Below are 13,926 nucleotides of genomic sequence, written 5' to 3'. Positions count from 1 at the left end.
TTCGGTTGCAAATTCCGTGACGCGCTCAATCGCTCCCAAGCGGGTGGCTCTCGAAAATCGTCGATATCTTCCGAAAAGACTGCTCTTGCCGCAGTGCAGCCGACGCGATGCAGACGGAGGCGCAGAAAGGCTACGAGTACTCAACGAGTTCCGCGACCTACGCAGTCAAACCTGGGGGGAACTGACCGCATCAAGGCGGACTTCCGAAACCTGGGTGAGCACCTTTGGCGATTCTCGCTCCCCATCGAGCTCTTCTTGCCGTCGGCTCTTCCTGTGTGCCGGCACAGAGCTCCGTGCAAGCCGTCCAACGTGATCGTGACGAGTGTATCGCTTTGACGGATCGACCGTACTTGTTATCAAGACTGACATGACGTACACAGTGACACATCAAACGACACATGCTCTCCCACCCGCCGGGACGCAAAACGCTCTCGACGATAGCCACAAGAAGGCGTCCGCACAGCAAGCCGCTCCTCGGAGAGGCGAGCTCGCTCGATGTCGGCGAGCGCATTGCGCACGCTTTGGACGGTGGCGAAGCCAATAACACAGATGGTGGCCGTCCGCTGGCGTGAGCGGTGGCGATCGGTCCCTAACCTGTCGCTCGCGGTCCCTAACCCAAAAGTGGTCCTTCGCGCTTTGGTCCCTCACCAAAAAAGCACGATTCTCAAGTTGGGTCAGTTTACTCACTTGCGACTCGCCGCTTTCCTCCCGCTGTGATGTGTGTGAGCTCTGTGCTTGATCTGCTAAGAAGAATCTCAAGCAAAATTCCCTTTCTTTATGTGTGTGCCAGTCCGCGCCAGTCTGCGCCCTTGTCGTGCCAATATCTTTAGAATTCTTTATCCGTGGATTCCCTTTTGGCCATCGCACACGTCTTCGGAGAGTCTTCGAGGCCTACTCGTACCTGTCGCTGTGCGTCTTCGGAGAGTCTTCGAGGCCTACTCGTACCTGTCGCTGTGCGTCTTCGAAAAGTCTTCGAGGCCTACTCGTACCTGTCGCTGTGCGAGGAGTCCATGCTCCACCTCGTTCGCTCCGACCCTTCGGCCGATAGACCTGAGTGGCGGCCTTACGTCTTCTCGCGACACCCGCTCGCTGTGGCGTACAGATACTCCGCGGGTGGCTACTCGTTTGCTGGCCTGCTTCTGCTGCTCTTCGCTGACCGTATGCGATCTTACGACGCGGGCGTGTGGTGGTGCGCGCTCGGCATGGCGCTGGTCGTGCAGGGCGCTGTCGCGTATCTGGGTGACGTGCAGTCGTGGGGGCGGCCCTCGGTGTGGAAACAGCTGGATCCGCTGCTGGCGTCCACGCTCTTTCTCGCCTTTGGCCCTTGGCTCGGCGCTCGCTCCCTCCTCGGCCACTTCGTGGTTCCGAGATCCACGCTCAGCCTCTGGCTAGCCGGCTGTGCGCTCGCGCTCTTCGCCAAGGCGAAAGCGGCGCAGGCCTCGCGGCGAGCGGCGCCGCGGCTGGAGGAGATGTTAGCATGGCACACCCTGTGGCACGCCCTGCCCTTCCTCGCCGTGTTCTGCATCCTCGACCTGGCCTTTATGCTGACCTTTGCTGGCTCAGAGTTCGCGCGGGCATGAATGTGTGCAGCAGAGTGCGCGATTATTCGGCCCGGCCGATTCAGGTATGCGCGATGCGACTGTACTCACTACTCTTCACAAAACTTCGAGAGAGACAGGCTCTCCAGCGTATGTGTATGTGTGAGCAGGAGGCGGGGGGGGCGGTAAATATGTGTACGAGAGCGACCGCGGGACACGTCAAGCAAGTAGTCGTGTGTAGAATAGCCCCTGATAGACACTACTGGGCTGGGTTTTTAGACACATTGTGGGGTTGGCACTCCCATCGACCCTCATGACCTCCTGCGGTCTCTGAGATGGACACCAGTGGGTGTGGGACCACAGCCAGGATACAATCGAAGGTTGGCCAAAGTACAGGTTTCGTCTTTCGATCCGGGCCACCGCAAATTTTGATCAGCAAATTCTTTTCGATGGCTCTCTGAAACACCCTCCGGTAAGTTCGGTGCGCCTGCCCGCGCGCGCCCGGGCGACTCGACGGAGCTCAGAGGCCGCGACGTGGACGGAGCACAGGCGACAGGGTTTTCAGGGACACGAGCCCGAGCAAGCTCTCGGCCTCTCGCGTCGGCAGCACAGGCCTGCACGTGGCAGCTCAGCACTGTGTACTGATACAAGTGGCTCGGCGCGCGTCGCTCGGTGAGGCGAGCAGACGGATGCAGCTGGGATGACGGCGTTCGCGTTCGCAGCCAGCGGGGTGAAGGTCGGGAACACCCCGGTGCCCCCGCGCCCACGACTAAATCTTCTTGGGCAGCAGCTGGTTTGACAGGTCATCTCCGTGGCCTAGGCAGGCGTGGTCGCCCTCACCCCAGGTGAAGACGGCGCTGTCGGCGGTGAGGGCGAGGCTATGGAACCGTCCAGCCGCGACAGCGACGACGCGCCGGCCAGCAAAGCCCTCGATCTTCTTGGGCTGCCGCTGCATCTGCTCGTCGCCGTGGCCCAGCTTGCCGTCCCCTCCACCACCCCAGCTCCAGACGGCGCCGTCGGTGGTGATGGCGAGATTGTGGTGGGCTCCAGCCGAGACCGCGACAACGCGCTGGCCAGCAAAGGACTCGACCTTCTTCGGCAGCAGCTGGGTCTGCTCGTCGCCGTGGCCCAGCTGCCACTGGCTCTGCTGGTCGTCGTGGCCCAACTGGCCATTGGCTCCCCAGCCCCAGGACCAGACGGCTCCGTCGGCGGTGATGGCGAGGCTGTGAGCGGTCCCAGCCGAGACAGCGACGACGCGTTGGCCAGCCAAGCCCTCGACCTTCTTCGGCAGCAGCTGGGTCTGCTCGTCGCCGTGGCCCAACCGGTCATTGGCTCCCCAGCCCCAGCTCCAGATGGCGCCGTCGGCGGTGATGGCGAGGTTGTGAACGGATCCAGCCGTCACAGCGACGACGCGCTGGCCAGCAAAGGCTTCGACCCTCTTGGGCAGCAGCTGGTGCTGCTGGTCGCCGTGGCCCAGCCGGCCAAAGCCTCCACCGCCCCAGCTCCAGATGGCGCCGTTGGCGGTGATGGCAATGCTGTGATTGGCCGCAGCCGACACAGCGACAACGCGCTGGCCAGCCAAGGCCTCGATCTTCTTCGGCAGCCACTGGTGCTGCTTGTCGCCGTGGCCCAGCTTGCCGAAGTCTGCATCGCCCCAGCTCCAGACATTGCCGTCGGCGGCGAGGGCGAGGTTGTGGCGGTCTGCAGCCGACACACTAACAGCGCGCTCACCCAGCATCGACGGGAGTCGGGTGGGCGTGTTCAGCCGCGTCACACCCTCGCCGTGCCCAAGCAGTCCCGGCAGCCAGCTCTCAGCCATTCCGCACGACGAGAGCCGCCCCTCGCCGTCAATGAAGAGGCTGTGCCAATGGCCTGCCGCCGCCCTCGCCGGCGGGTTGGACTCGCACAGCAGCGCCGAATAGCACAGCCACCGCACGGCGCAGCCCTCGTCCTCAGGCTGCGCCGGCAGCTCGAAGCCGCGCTCTTGCGCCCACAAGCGGATGGCCCCCGCCGCGAGCGCGGCGTGGAAGAGGAGCGAGACGGCCGCGACGCGAGCGATGTCGACGGGGCTGTCGCAGCGAGCGAGGGCGCGCTCGAGGAGCTCGGTGGGGAGGTCGAGGAGGCAGGCAAGCGGCGGCGTGCCTGGCGGGCGTGCGGCGGCGGAGGAGGAGGTGGCGAGGCGGCGCGAGCGGCGCCGCGGCGGGGCAGACATCGCGAGAAAAAGAATTCCCCGCTCAGCCCGCCGACCACACTCCTCTCCTGAAAATCCCTGTGTGGTGGCGGCGTGCCGTCCTCCCATCCCTCCTCTGGGTTGTCCGTTTTCTTCCTTTCCCCCCCTTGGGTTGTGTTTGCTTTCTTTCTTTTTTTCCCCCGCCGCCTCCTTCCTTCCCGCCGCCCTTTTTGTTACGGCCTTCGCCTTTGCCAAATTTTTTCAGGGGGGCTCCCTTCGGGTTTTTTCTTGGGCCCCCCCCCCCCCCCCACCCACCCACCCAGGCCGCCACCTCCCTGGCCATTCCCCCTCCCACCTCCTCGGGGTCCTCCTCCTTCCCGGAGGTGGTTTCCTCCCTCCCCGCTTGGCCCGCCTTCCCCTCAGCGGCCTTTTCCTTTATGGCCCCCTCCCTCCCAATTTGGCGGTTTCCCCTACCCCCCCCCCCCCCCCCCCCGCCCCCCCGCCACCTCCAGCTCCACCGCCTCCATTCGCGTTCCCCCTCCTACCCGGGTTATTTTACCCCCCGGCGCCGTTTCTCCAGTTTTTTTCCTTGCGGCCCCTTTGGCCGGGGGCCCCTTTTTGGGCCCCCCCCCCCCCCCCCACGCCACGGCCTCCCACCCACCTCCTTCTCTGAGGGAGGGTGCAGAGGATGTAGAGTGTAGAGCGCTGTAGAGCTGTAGAGATGTAGAGCGCTGTAGAGCTGTAGAGATGTAGAGCGCTCTGGAGCGCTGTAGAGCTGTAGAGCTCTAGCCTCTACATCCGGCGCGTGACGATGTGAGTCCGATGTAGAGCGATGTAGAGCGCGATTTTGCTGTAGAGTTTGTTGTAGAGGCTCTACAGCAAAACCGCCGGGGAGGCAGTGCCTCAAAGAGGTCGAGCCGCGCTAATGGGGTGTCTCCGAGCTTACTGGAGCTCTGGTGGACGGCCCTGACTATCCCTGACACACAGAGAGTCACTCTGACGGCACACAACACCCTATAACTGCGTCATGACCAGCCTGCCATGCGTCGCCGGTGCCGCATTCGTCGCGGTGCTTCTTTAGCAGGCGGTGGACTGTCGGCTGCGAGGACGGTCGCATTTGCGCGAGGCGAGGCGAGCATTCAGACGCGTTGCATGCGCCATGACTCGCGCCAGCGCGTGCGGGAGCTCCTGGCTGAGCGTTGAGTCCAAGCGAGTTGCGCTGGCCACGATCGCTACGCCGAGCCGAGCTGACGCGCCGAGGCGCCGGCCAGTCGCAGCCGTGAGGCATGCCACAGCAGCAGAGGCAACTGCCACCCATTGGGCGGGCAGACAGAAGGCCAGGGCAGCACTGGCAAGTGCAACGCGCCTCATGTCGGAGAGCGACCGTGCCTCGTTCGCCGCTTATGATGTAGAGTTTGTTGTAGAGATTTCACGCTGTAGAGGGCCTCTACATCGCTCTACATCTGCATCGCTCTGTCCCGCGGCGGATGTAGAGCTCTACAGCTCTACAGCGCTCCAGAGCGCTCTACAGCTCTACAGCTCTACAGCGCTCTACACTCTACATCCTCTACACCCTCCCTCAGCTCCTTCTCCACCGCCTCCCCCCCTTCTCTAGACCTCGAAACTCGATGTAAGGTAAGTAAGGTAAACTTCTTTCTCCGCTGGTCACACGAAGCGACGGACGGCGGAGGGCGGACGGCCCGCTAACCACGGGCAACTACATGCCGGAGGTTCAACGACGACTACTCGCCGCCTGGGTCGCTTGGGGCGCGCGGCTCCGTCGAGGACCGGGCGCGCCCCTTGCCCGGCGCGGCGTAGGTCCCACTCTGACGTAAAGAGGGGAGTCACGGACGATAGCCCGATCCATCAACTACATTCATCTTCTGGTGCTTAGCCCCGTGCAGCGGCGGTCCGGCAGGCTGCCCCCAAGCCCCCCTGGGCCGCTGCGGGTTTTGGAGTTATGCTTAGGCACAGCTTCGGCGATGGCAGCCCCTCTCTGGGGTGTTGCATAGGCGGGAAGTCTCCCCCGCTGGTCTCCTCCTTCGCCTTTTTTCTTTTTCTTTTGAGCTGGGTGTGCCGCCGCGCGGCGCTCGCGCGGCGGCGGCGGTGTGTGTGTGTGTGTGTGGTGGTGGTGGTGGTGGGGGGGGGGGGGGGGGGGCCTCCGGGGCCCCCCGGGCAAAAGCAACAATCATCGGCTCCCCAAGGTTGGAAAAGGGAAAGGGGAATGGGCGGCCCGCAAAGGGGTCCTAATGAACTGGGCGTACGGGGTATCCGCCACTTTCCTGCCTCACAAGGGCGGGGCTGTCCCGGAAAGTGAGAAACGCCGGGCAGCGTGGTGCACGATTTCAACCTCCCATACGTGTTTGTTTCGCTCCTTTCCTCGGGCTGTTCCATCTCCTCGTCTCTTTCCCACCTGGGCGGGGCGGGGGCCGGGGCGCGGCGGGCGCGGGTGCTGGGTGCGGTGCGGTGCGTGCAATCGCGTGTGTTTGGCGTCATGTTGTGTGTGCCTTCGCTTGTTTCTATTAACATCGAAGTCTAGCTCAAAAAAGAATTCTACAAAGAACTCCCTCGCACACGCACAATTCACACAACAGGCAAAGCGCGGACGACGGCTTCTAGTAGAAAAGAATTTTACAACCCAACTAGGAAAAGAATTTTACAACAAAACTCCCTCGCACAACACTGGGCACGGGACTGGCGCGCACTGGCACTAACACAGGTACACCACTGGAGCCGCCTAAGCGACTCCCGCGAGGACGGCGAGGCACTTAGCTCCGTGCACTCGACCGCCCTCGCCGCTGGCAAGCTCATTCACAATCATTCGAGGGGCGGCCGCAAATTTTGAGGTAGATTTTGATTGTCAAAACGTGTCCGTCTTGGCACAGGATAGAGCATATAGGCGGCGAACACCCAGGTGCGCAGGGACATCTCGCGACTCTGCCCGCTCGCTCGACCCTTTTGCCGCGAGAGGGCGCCGGCCGCGTGTAAGACGAGGTGGCTGGCGCCCTGAGGCGGCAATTGGTGGCGTGGGGAGTGCGGAACGCTACTGGCGGCGTGACAGGGCCTCTCTCCGCTGCGTGTGCCGCCCATCGGCACGCGGGTGCGCAGACATCGCGACTCTGCCCGCTCGCTCGACCCTTTTGCCGCGAGAGGGCGCCGGCCGCGTGTAAGTGGTGGCTGGCGGCCTGGCGCCCTGAGGCGGCATTTGGTGGGGTCAGCGTGCGGTGCTGAGTCTTACTCGTCGGCGCTGGGGCCAGATCCCAGCGCAGAACTCTGCAACGCTGGCATACAAACACAAGAAGACTAACCCTAACCCTAACCCTAACCCTAACCCTAACCCTAACCCTAGGTCAGCGTGCGGGGCTGAGTCTTAGTCGTCGGCGCTGTGGGGCCAGATCACAGCGCAGAACCCTGCAACGCTGGCATATACAGACACAACAAGACTAACCCTGACCCTAACCCTATAACAACCCTACCTAACCCACCCCCCAACTCCACACCGCAGATTTGAAAGATCTTGTTGAAATCAGGCCCGGCCGCAAATTTCTTCAAAAAATTTTCGCAGGCGCTCCGCGCCTGCAGACTTTGAAATAAATTCGACAAAATTGGTACCTGGCCCAACGTCGAAGGCTGGGTAAGCAGTAGAGGTCGATACTCGACTCGACGCGTCCCACATGGTCTGTGTCGCTGTCGGCACGCTGTCGACAGGACGTCGAGCGACACCGGTGGCAGTGCCACCCAGGAGTGGTCGGGCGGTCTCCCGTCATGAAAGAGCCACAATGTGATCCGTATGATGATTCCTGACAACCGCCTCAGTCAACTTTTGTCACAGTTCCCGCTCTGAAAGGAGCTGCGGGTCAGTTCGACAGCTGGAGCTGTGTCGCCAGCGTGCAGCGGCCTGCCTCCGGAGGTGCCTCTGAGAGGCGGACATTTTTTGGTCACCGTGAGAGAACGCGTTCGAATTTTCACTCCGGAACTTCAACTCCGCACGCGCACCGGCCAGGGCTACAATAGTGCCAGTGAGGCGAAGGCGCGAGTCGGAAGGCCGCGACCGTCAAGGGTGGTTTCCCAATTTTCCTACAATCGCTGTGAACCCAGCCACGTAGAGTATGCTTCTGCGAGGTTGAGCCCGCGATTCTGCCGAAGTTCTCGTTCATCTCGTGTACAACTACAACCCCGTAAAAAAAGAGGCATCTGGCATCAGGCAATAATCGCCTCCGCCGCCTCAATCACGCGCAGACTCGCCACATGCGTGTGTGTGCGCGCACAACAAAATCTCTCTCCGGCGCGCCCACTAGCAAGCGGAGAGAGACGCACACACGATGCCGGCGAGCAAACGCGGGGCGGGGCACGACGCAACATTCATGCATGCGCATGCGCCCGGGGTCGAGCTAAAGACCCACGGAGCATGCGGCGTGGTACATCGGTCTCTGGCAGGAGACTCGGAGAGGGAAAAGGGTACACCACCCCGCGGTCGGGGGGTGGGGAGAGGGCGCGAGGGGCCTGGCGCGAGGGGCCTGGCGCGAGGGGCCTGGCGGCTCACTGCCTCGGCGACGCGGAGCGGAGGGCGGGCAGCGCCAGCAGCTCGACGAGCCGCATGCGGAGCGCGGCGTTGGGGTGGAGCAGGTGGCGGGTGTCCGCGATGCAGGTGAGCTCGGGCGGGAAGGGGGCGGCCGCGAGGGCGGCCGTGTCGACCTTGCCGGCGCAGATGAGGCGGAAGAGCTGCGAGACGGAGGAGGCCTCGAAGGGGTGCCTCAGCGTGAAGAGCTGGTACGCAATCAACCCGATGGCCCACACGTCGGAGGCGGCGCCGTACGGCTCGCCGTTGATGAGCTCGGGCGAGCAGTAGTTTGGCGTGCCGCACATCGTCGTCGCCAGCGCGGAGCGGGACGCGTTGACGCCCGTGGTCTTCGAGAGGCCAAAGTCGCCGACCTTGATGTCGCCCGCCGCAGAGAGAAAGACGTTGGAGGCGGAGAGGTCGCGGTGGAGGACCTGCAGGTGTGGGGGGAGTGTGGGGAGTGGAGGGGGTGTGGGGAGTGTGTGTGGTGTGTGGGGGGGGAGGAGTGGGAGGGGGCGAGGAGGAGGGGAGGGCCGAGGAGGAGGGAGGGGGGGGGGGGGGGATGCCCTTTCCCCTTGACCGAGTGGAGGTAGGCGACCGCCGACGAGAGCTGCGCCAGCCAGAGGCAGACGCGGCCCTGCTCGAAGGGCGTCGTCGAGGCGGCGTGCTTGTCGAGCTGGTCGGCGACCGACCCGCCCGACGCGTACTCAAGCATGAGGACGAGGTAGGTGTCGTTGTGGGACGTGCGCAAGTACTGCACGATGTTGGGGTGGCGGAGCGACGCGCAGATCGCAACCTCGTTCTCCAGCTTCCGGAAGTCGGTGGTGCCGGCGATGAGAAGCTTCTTCGCCACGACGAGCAGCCCGTTGCGGCGCGACTCCCACAGCACCGCGTGCCCAAAGGCGCCCTGCCCGAGCACGCGCCGCTCGACGAAATCGCTCGCCTCGTGGTCGTCCACCTGTTCACAGCGCGAGCCGCGTGAAGGGCGGTGGCGGCCTCTCTCGCCAGCAGCGAGGGGAGCGGCGCTGCCGTCGCAAACAGGTTGTCTGTGGTGCGAAACGTCATCGGCGGCTCGGCGGCGCCGCCGCTCTTCGCCGAGTCCGGCGAGGCGGGCGAGAGGGGCGCGGCGGCGGGCGACGTGGCGGCGGAGGGAGGCGAGATGTCGCGATGGCGCGCCCCCGCCGCTACGGGCGGCTCGGCGGCGGCGCTCGCGGCGGCGGGTGACGGGGCTGCGCCCGACTCGGGGAGGCGCCTCCACGCCACCGGGTTGAAGTCTGGACCAGGGCTGGAGCTGTCCGGCGTGCGCGAGGGCGGCTGCGTCGAGGGCGGCTTCGGGCCGAGCGCGTGCAGCAGGCTGCCTCCCTCCACAAACTCCTGCACCTGGCCGAGGCCGGACATGCGGAAGAGCAGGTCCGCCTGCGATTGCGACGAGGCGGCCGGCCACGCGACGCCGAGCGAGTCGACTCGCTGACCCTCGCGGGAAAGCGGCCTCGCGGGGGAGAGCGAGCCGTCCCCTCCCGCCCCCTCCCTGCTCGGCGGCCGCCGCACCACGGCGGCGGCGGCGCGCAGCTCTCCGATCGTCGAGAAGGAGGCGGGCCTCAGCGGAGCGGCGGCCGGCGGGGACGCGACCGGGCGGTGCCGTGCGGGCAGCGCCTCCATCGAGAAGGACTTTCGCGAGTTGCTGGCCGAGCCGACCGCCGACGAGGAGGAAGAGAGGCAGATCGAGGCCGGAAGCGCGGCGCACATCCCCTTCTCCGAGCTCGCGGGAGATGACGAGCCCGCTGGCGCCGTCTTGGCGTCGCCCGTCCGCTGCTCCGGCGGCGCGCTCGCGCGCCGCCGCCTGCCCCGCAGCACGCCCGTCGCCGAGGCGAGCGCGGCGAGCGAGAGGAGCGTGCACAGCAGCGCGCACGCCTGCAGGATGGAGACGCGAAACGGAAGCAGCCGCGCGCCCGCCAGCGAGAGGAGCGATACGAGCCTGCCCTCGCCGCCCTCGCCGCCCTCGCCGCCCTCGCCGCCCTCGCCGCCGCCGCCGTCGGCGGGCTCGTCGGCGAGAGGAGTGCTGCTGCTGCTGGCGAGGTGCGGCGAGAGCAGCGGCAGGGTGGAGGCGAGGGCTCCTGCCGGCGAAGAGAGAGGGAGGTGAGGTGCGAGGAGGGGGAAGGGGGGGGGGGCGGGCGGGCGAGCGTGCCGACGGCGGCGGCGGCGGCGAAGGAGGCGAGGAGCCGCTGCTTTCTGCGCGCGGTGGTGGCACGCCGCTCGACTACCTCCGTCACTAGTACCTCCTCGATGGCCTTGAGAGCGGGGGGGTGAGGGGGGGGTGAGGGGGGGGTGAGGGGGTGTGAGGGGGGGTGTGAGGGGGGGTGTTGGGGGGTGTTGGGGGCGGGTGCCGGGGGGGGGGGGGGGGGGGATCGAGGCGCCCAGGGGATATCTTCATCGGGGGGGGTCCTGGAAGCTTCCTAAGGGGCGCTTTCCCCGCGGCCGGGTCATGTTCGCCTGGTCACACCTGGCTTACCCCCTGGATGCAGGCGTTGGTGCCGACATCGCCGCAGAGCGCAGCGTCGCGGCCGCAGGACTGGATGAGGTCTCGCAGCATGAGGAGGTCGAACTGCTCGTCCTCCATCGCCGAGACGATCCGGCTGATCTCGTCCGGCAGCACCAGCGCCTCGTCCACCGCCCGCCTCACCTCGGGCGCCATGCTCGCCACCTTGTGCCGCAGCGAGCCGCGCAGCTCATTCTGCCGCTCGACCGTCTTGAGGAGCATGCCGATGGCGCGCGCGGGCATGGCGGCGAGGGACTCGTCGGGGAGGAAGGCGACCCCCGAGATGAAGGCGCGCTGCTGCCCGTACTGCTCCTTGAGCATCGCGATGTCCGGAAGCACGGACCGCTCGACGTCGCCGAGAGCGCGGGTCAGCAGCGAGGCAATCAGCCGCGAGTAGCCGTTGTGGACGGAATAGAAGGTGCGCGCGAGCTCGGGAGGCGTGAGGGCGGGCGCCTGCGCCGTCGCCCGCGGGCTCGCGCCGCACGAGCTGTCGGCCTGGTCGCGGAGCTTCCGCAGCATGCCCCCTGTGTCGGCGCCGAGCCGTGTCGCGGCTATGAGCGCGACCGAGTCGGTCCTGCGCCGCAGGTCGACGACGAGGGACCCCGCGCCGCAGGAGCCGGGCATCACCGACCCCAGGCCTCGCGACGCGAGCCAAGCGGTGGTTGCGCCGCGCTCGCGCTGGACCCTGTGGATGAGCTTGACCAGCTCGTTGAAGCGTCCGAGCGGCTCGTCCGACGAGCAGCCGGGCTTGCCCGACTGCGACATCACGCCGCCCCGCCCCGCCCCACGACTCCTCTGGCGGCCGGGCCCGTCGCCCGGCGCCCCCCGGGCGCGGAAAGGAGAGCAGCGGTTTGTTCTCTTGTCAGGCTGAGAGGGTACACAGACAGCGCCTAACGTTCATATAACGGGCCAGATTTAGATCCTACAGATTCATGCGAGGTACTTCCAGCCTGCTGTGGGAACAGCTGACGCAGTCTCGCCGAGGCTCGCCCCTCTCGGGTTGACTCGGCCAGACAAAAACCCCGACAGCCATGGGAGTACCTCGCCAGTAGCAGATGACCCACCCGTGAACGAAGACTCGCCACTGTGCAGTCTCTTCTTCCGGAAAAAGAGAAAACGCCGGAAAAGAACCCGCGAACGCGGCTGATCGAGTCACATGTTGACGAGGCTGCGGCTGTGCTCCGCCGCGATCCTGCTCGCTCCGTCGGCCGGTCTGCGCCTCTTCGCTCCGTCGGCCGGTCTGCGCCTCTTCGCTCCGTCGGCCGGTCTGCGCCTCTTCGCTCCGTCGGCCGGCCTGCGCCTTCGCGGGTCTGCTCGGCCGCTCGCCACCGCCGCGCCATCGATGAGCATGGCGGATGCGGCTCTCCCGACGCTCGAAGACCTCACCGACCCGCGCGAGTGGCTCGAGGAGGTGGAGGGCGACAAGCAGATTGGCTGGGTCAAGGAGCAAAACGCCGATGCGGTCGCGCGGATCGGAGAGCCGTCCGACAAGCCGCTGTACGGCCGGCTGCTCGAGATCATGGAGAGCGACGAGAAGATCCCATACATCGGCCGCGTGCTCAACGGGCTCTACTACAACTTTTGGCAGGACGAGACGCACGTGCAGGGCATCTGGCGGCGGTGTACGCTCGACGAGTACCGCAAGGCGGAGCCGGAGTGGGAGCTCGTCCTCGACCTCGATGCGCTGAGCGCGGAGAGCGGCACCGCTGCGTGTGTGTGGGTCGGCGCACCCGCTGGCGCCGCTCCCGAGGCGTCTCCGACTCTCCCTGTAGGCGTCTCGTGGGTGTGGGGCGGCTCGACGCTGCTAGACGAGGGGCCCGGCGTGCGCAAGGACCGGGTGATGGTCTCTCTCTCGCGCGGCGGAGCGGACGCGAAGGTGTCGAGAGAGTTCGACCTCGACGCGAAGGAGTTTGTGGCCGTGTCAGACGGCGGCTTCGAGCTGCCCGAGGCGAAGAGCCAGCTCTCGTACAAGGACCGCGACACGCTGCTCGTCGGCGGAGTCTTCGGCGACGCGCGGGAGGGCGGGCTTGCGGCTGTCCGCAGGGGCTGCCCCTCACGCGCGGGTGTGTGTGGGCAGGCGAGGGGGAGATGACGGACAGCGGCTACCCGCGCAGCGTGTGGGAGTGGAGGCGGGGCACGCCGCTCGCCGAGGCAACAAAGGTGTACGAGGGCGAGCAGTCGGACGTGTCGGTCGGAGGATTCGCGTACCTCGACCGCGGGCGGAGGTGCGAGCTCGAGATGCAGCCGAGATGCAGCCGAGATGCAGCCGAGATGCAGCCGAGATGCAGCCGAGATGTAGTACCTCGACCGCGGAGGTGCGAGATCCTCCCGCTCGCCCACTTGTGTGCTGATGAGTATGGTTGCGATGGTGACTAGGTACGAGCTGCGGTACCGCTCGCTCACCTTCTACACCTCCTCGTACGAGCTCAAGGTCGGCGAGGCGGCTTGGGCGCCCATCCCGATCCCCGCAGACGCAAACGTCGGCGCCGCCGCCGACGGCCCTGCTCGTGTCCTCTCTCCCGTGCGCCCCTTCCGACGCCCTTCTCGGAGGCTGGCCGCAGGCACGTTCGCCGACCAGCTCCTCGTGACGCTCCGCTCCGCGTGGCTCGGCCACCCCGCGGGCGCGCTGCTCGCCGCTCCGGCGGATGGCTTCATGGGGGCGGGTGACGACGCCGCGCGCTCGGCGCTGCTCACGCCGCTCTTCACCCCCACCGAGACGTGCTCGCTGGAGGCGCGCGCCGAGGAGGGAAGGGAGGGAGCCTCTCCGAGGCCTCGGACACGTCCGCGACGCGTCCGTGATGCCGCCGGCCACAGGCGTCGACCGAGACGAAGAACTACCTCGTCCTCTCCTGCCTCGACAACGTCGTGACCGAGTGCCGATTCTGGAGGTCCCTCATGCCCTAATTACGACTGGTGGATTGTACTGAGTGCATGATCTCCACGCACCGTCTCTCCTCTCTTGTGCTCACCGAGTCCCGCTCCTCGAGGTACGCCGACGGCGCCTTCTCGCTCGAGCGGTGTCTCAAAGGGGAGGAGCGCACCCCCGCCTCCTCCTCCTCCTCTCCTGCCCCACACTCCTTGTCCTTCCGCCGCTACGCCCGCCTCTCCTCTCATCTGCGCCCCC

The 13,926-nt window shown here is 66.0% G+C and overlaps 5 protein-coding genes across 5 annotated transcripts; 3 read left to right on the top strand and 2 right to left on the bottom strand.

Annotated features, from left to right (window-relative positions):
* Window positions 1-1,010: 1,010 nt before the first annotated feature.
* EMIHUDRAFT_217743 (hypothetical protein) lies at window positions 1,011-1,580 on the top strand (the record flags this gene model as incomplete). The annotated part of the gene is made up of 1 exon (XM_005760542.1): window positions 1,011-1,580. One exon carries the CDS (start codon window positions 1,011-1,013, stop codon window positions 1,578-1,580), a length of 570 nt encoding a protein of 189 aa, XP_005760599.1.
* A 149-nt stretch (window positions 1,581-1,729) lies between these two features.
* Window positions 1,730-4,402, top strand: EMIHUDRAFT_217742 (hypothetical protein; the record flags this gene model as incomplete). The annotated part of the gene is made up of 4 exons (XM_005760541.1): window positions 1,730-1,765; window positions 1,885-1,918; window positions 2,088-2,210; window positions 4,383-4,402. The coding sequence occupies 4 exons, from the start codon at window positions 1,730-1,732 to the stop codon at window positions 4,400-4,402; spliced, it is 213 nt and encodes a 70-aa protein (XP_005760598.1).
* A 3,845-nt stretch (window positions 4,403-8,247) lies between these two features.
* EMIHUDRAFT_428294 (hypothetical protein) lies at window positions 8,248-9,406 on the bottom strand (the record flags this gene model as incomplete). The annotated part of the gene is made up of 3 exons (XM_005760540.1): window positions 9,296-9,406; window positions 8,841-9,224; window positions 8,248-8,700 (listed from the first exon to the last, which is right to left on the bottom strand). Exons 1-3 carry the CDS (start codon window positions 9,329-9,331, stop codon window positions 8,248-8,250), a joined length of 873 nt encoding a protein of 290 aa, XP_005760597.1. The 5' UTR covers window positions 9,332-9,406.
* Window positions 9,407-10,760: 1,354 nt separating this feature from the next.
* EMIHUDRAFT_217739 (hypothetical protein) lies at window positions 10,761-11,567 on the bottom strand (the record flags this gene model as incomplete). Its single annotated transcript, XM_005760539.1, has 1 exon — window positions 10,761-11,567. The coding sequence occupies one exon, from the start codon at window positions 11,565-11,567 to the stop codon at window positions 10,761-10,763; it is 807 nt and encodes a 268-aa protein (XP_005760596.1).
* A 577-nt stretch (window positions 11,568-12,144) lies between these two features.
* EMIHUDRAFT_217738 (hypothetical protein) lies at window positions 12,145-13,706 on the top strand (the record flags this gene model as incomplete). Its single annotated transcript, XM_005760538.1, has 5 exons — window positions 12,145-12,837; window positions 12,927-13,006; window positions 13,179-13,309; window positions 13,364-13,386; window positions 13,617-13,706. 5 exons carry the CDS (start codon window positions 12,145-12,147, stop codon window positions 13,704-13,706), a joined length of 1,017 nt encoding a protein of 338 aa, XP_005760595.1.
* Between the last annotated feature and the right edge of the window lie 220 nt (window positions 13,707-13,926).

This window comes from Emiliania huxleyi, assembly GCF_000372725.1.
Source record: "Emiliania huxleyi CCMP1516 unplaced genomic scaffold EMIHUscaffold_75, whole genome shotgun sequence".
In the NCBI taxonomy this organism is placed as follows: Eukaryota; Haptophyta; order Isochrysidales; family Noelaerhabdaceae; genus Emiliania; species Emiliania huxleyi.
Note: the sequence above shows the minus strand (reverse complement) of the source record. Positions and strands in the feature narration are given on the sequence as shown.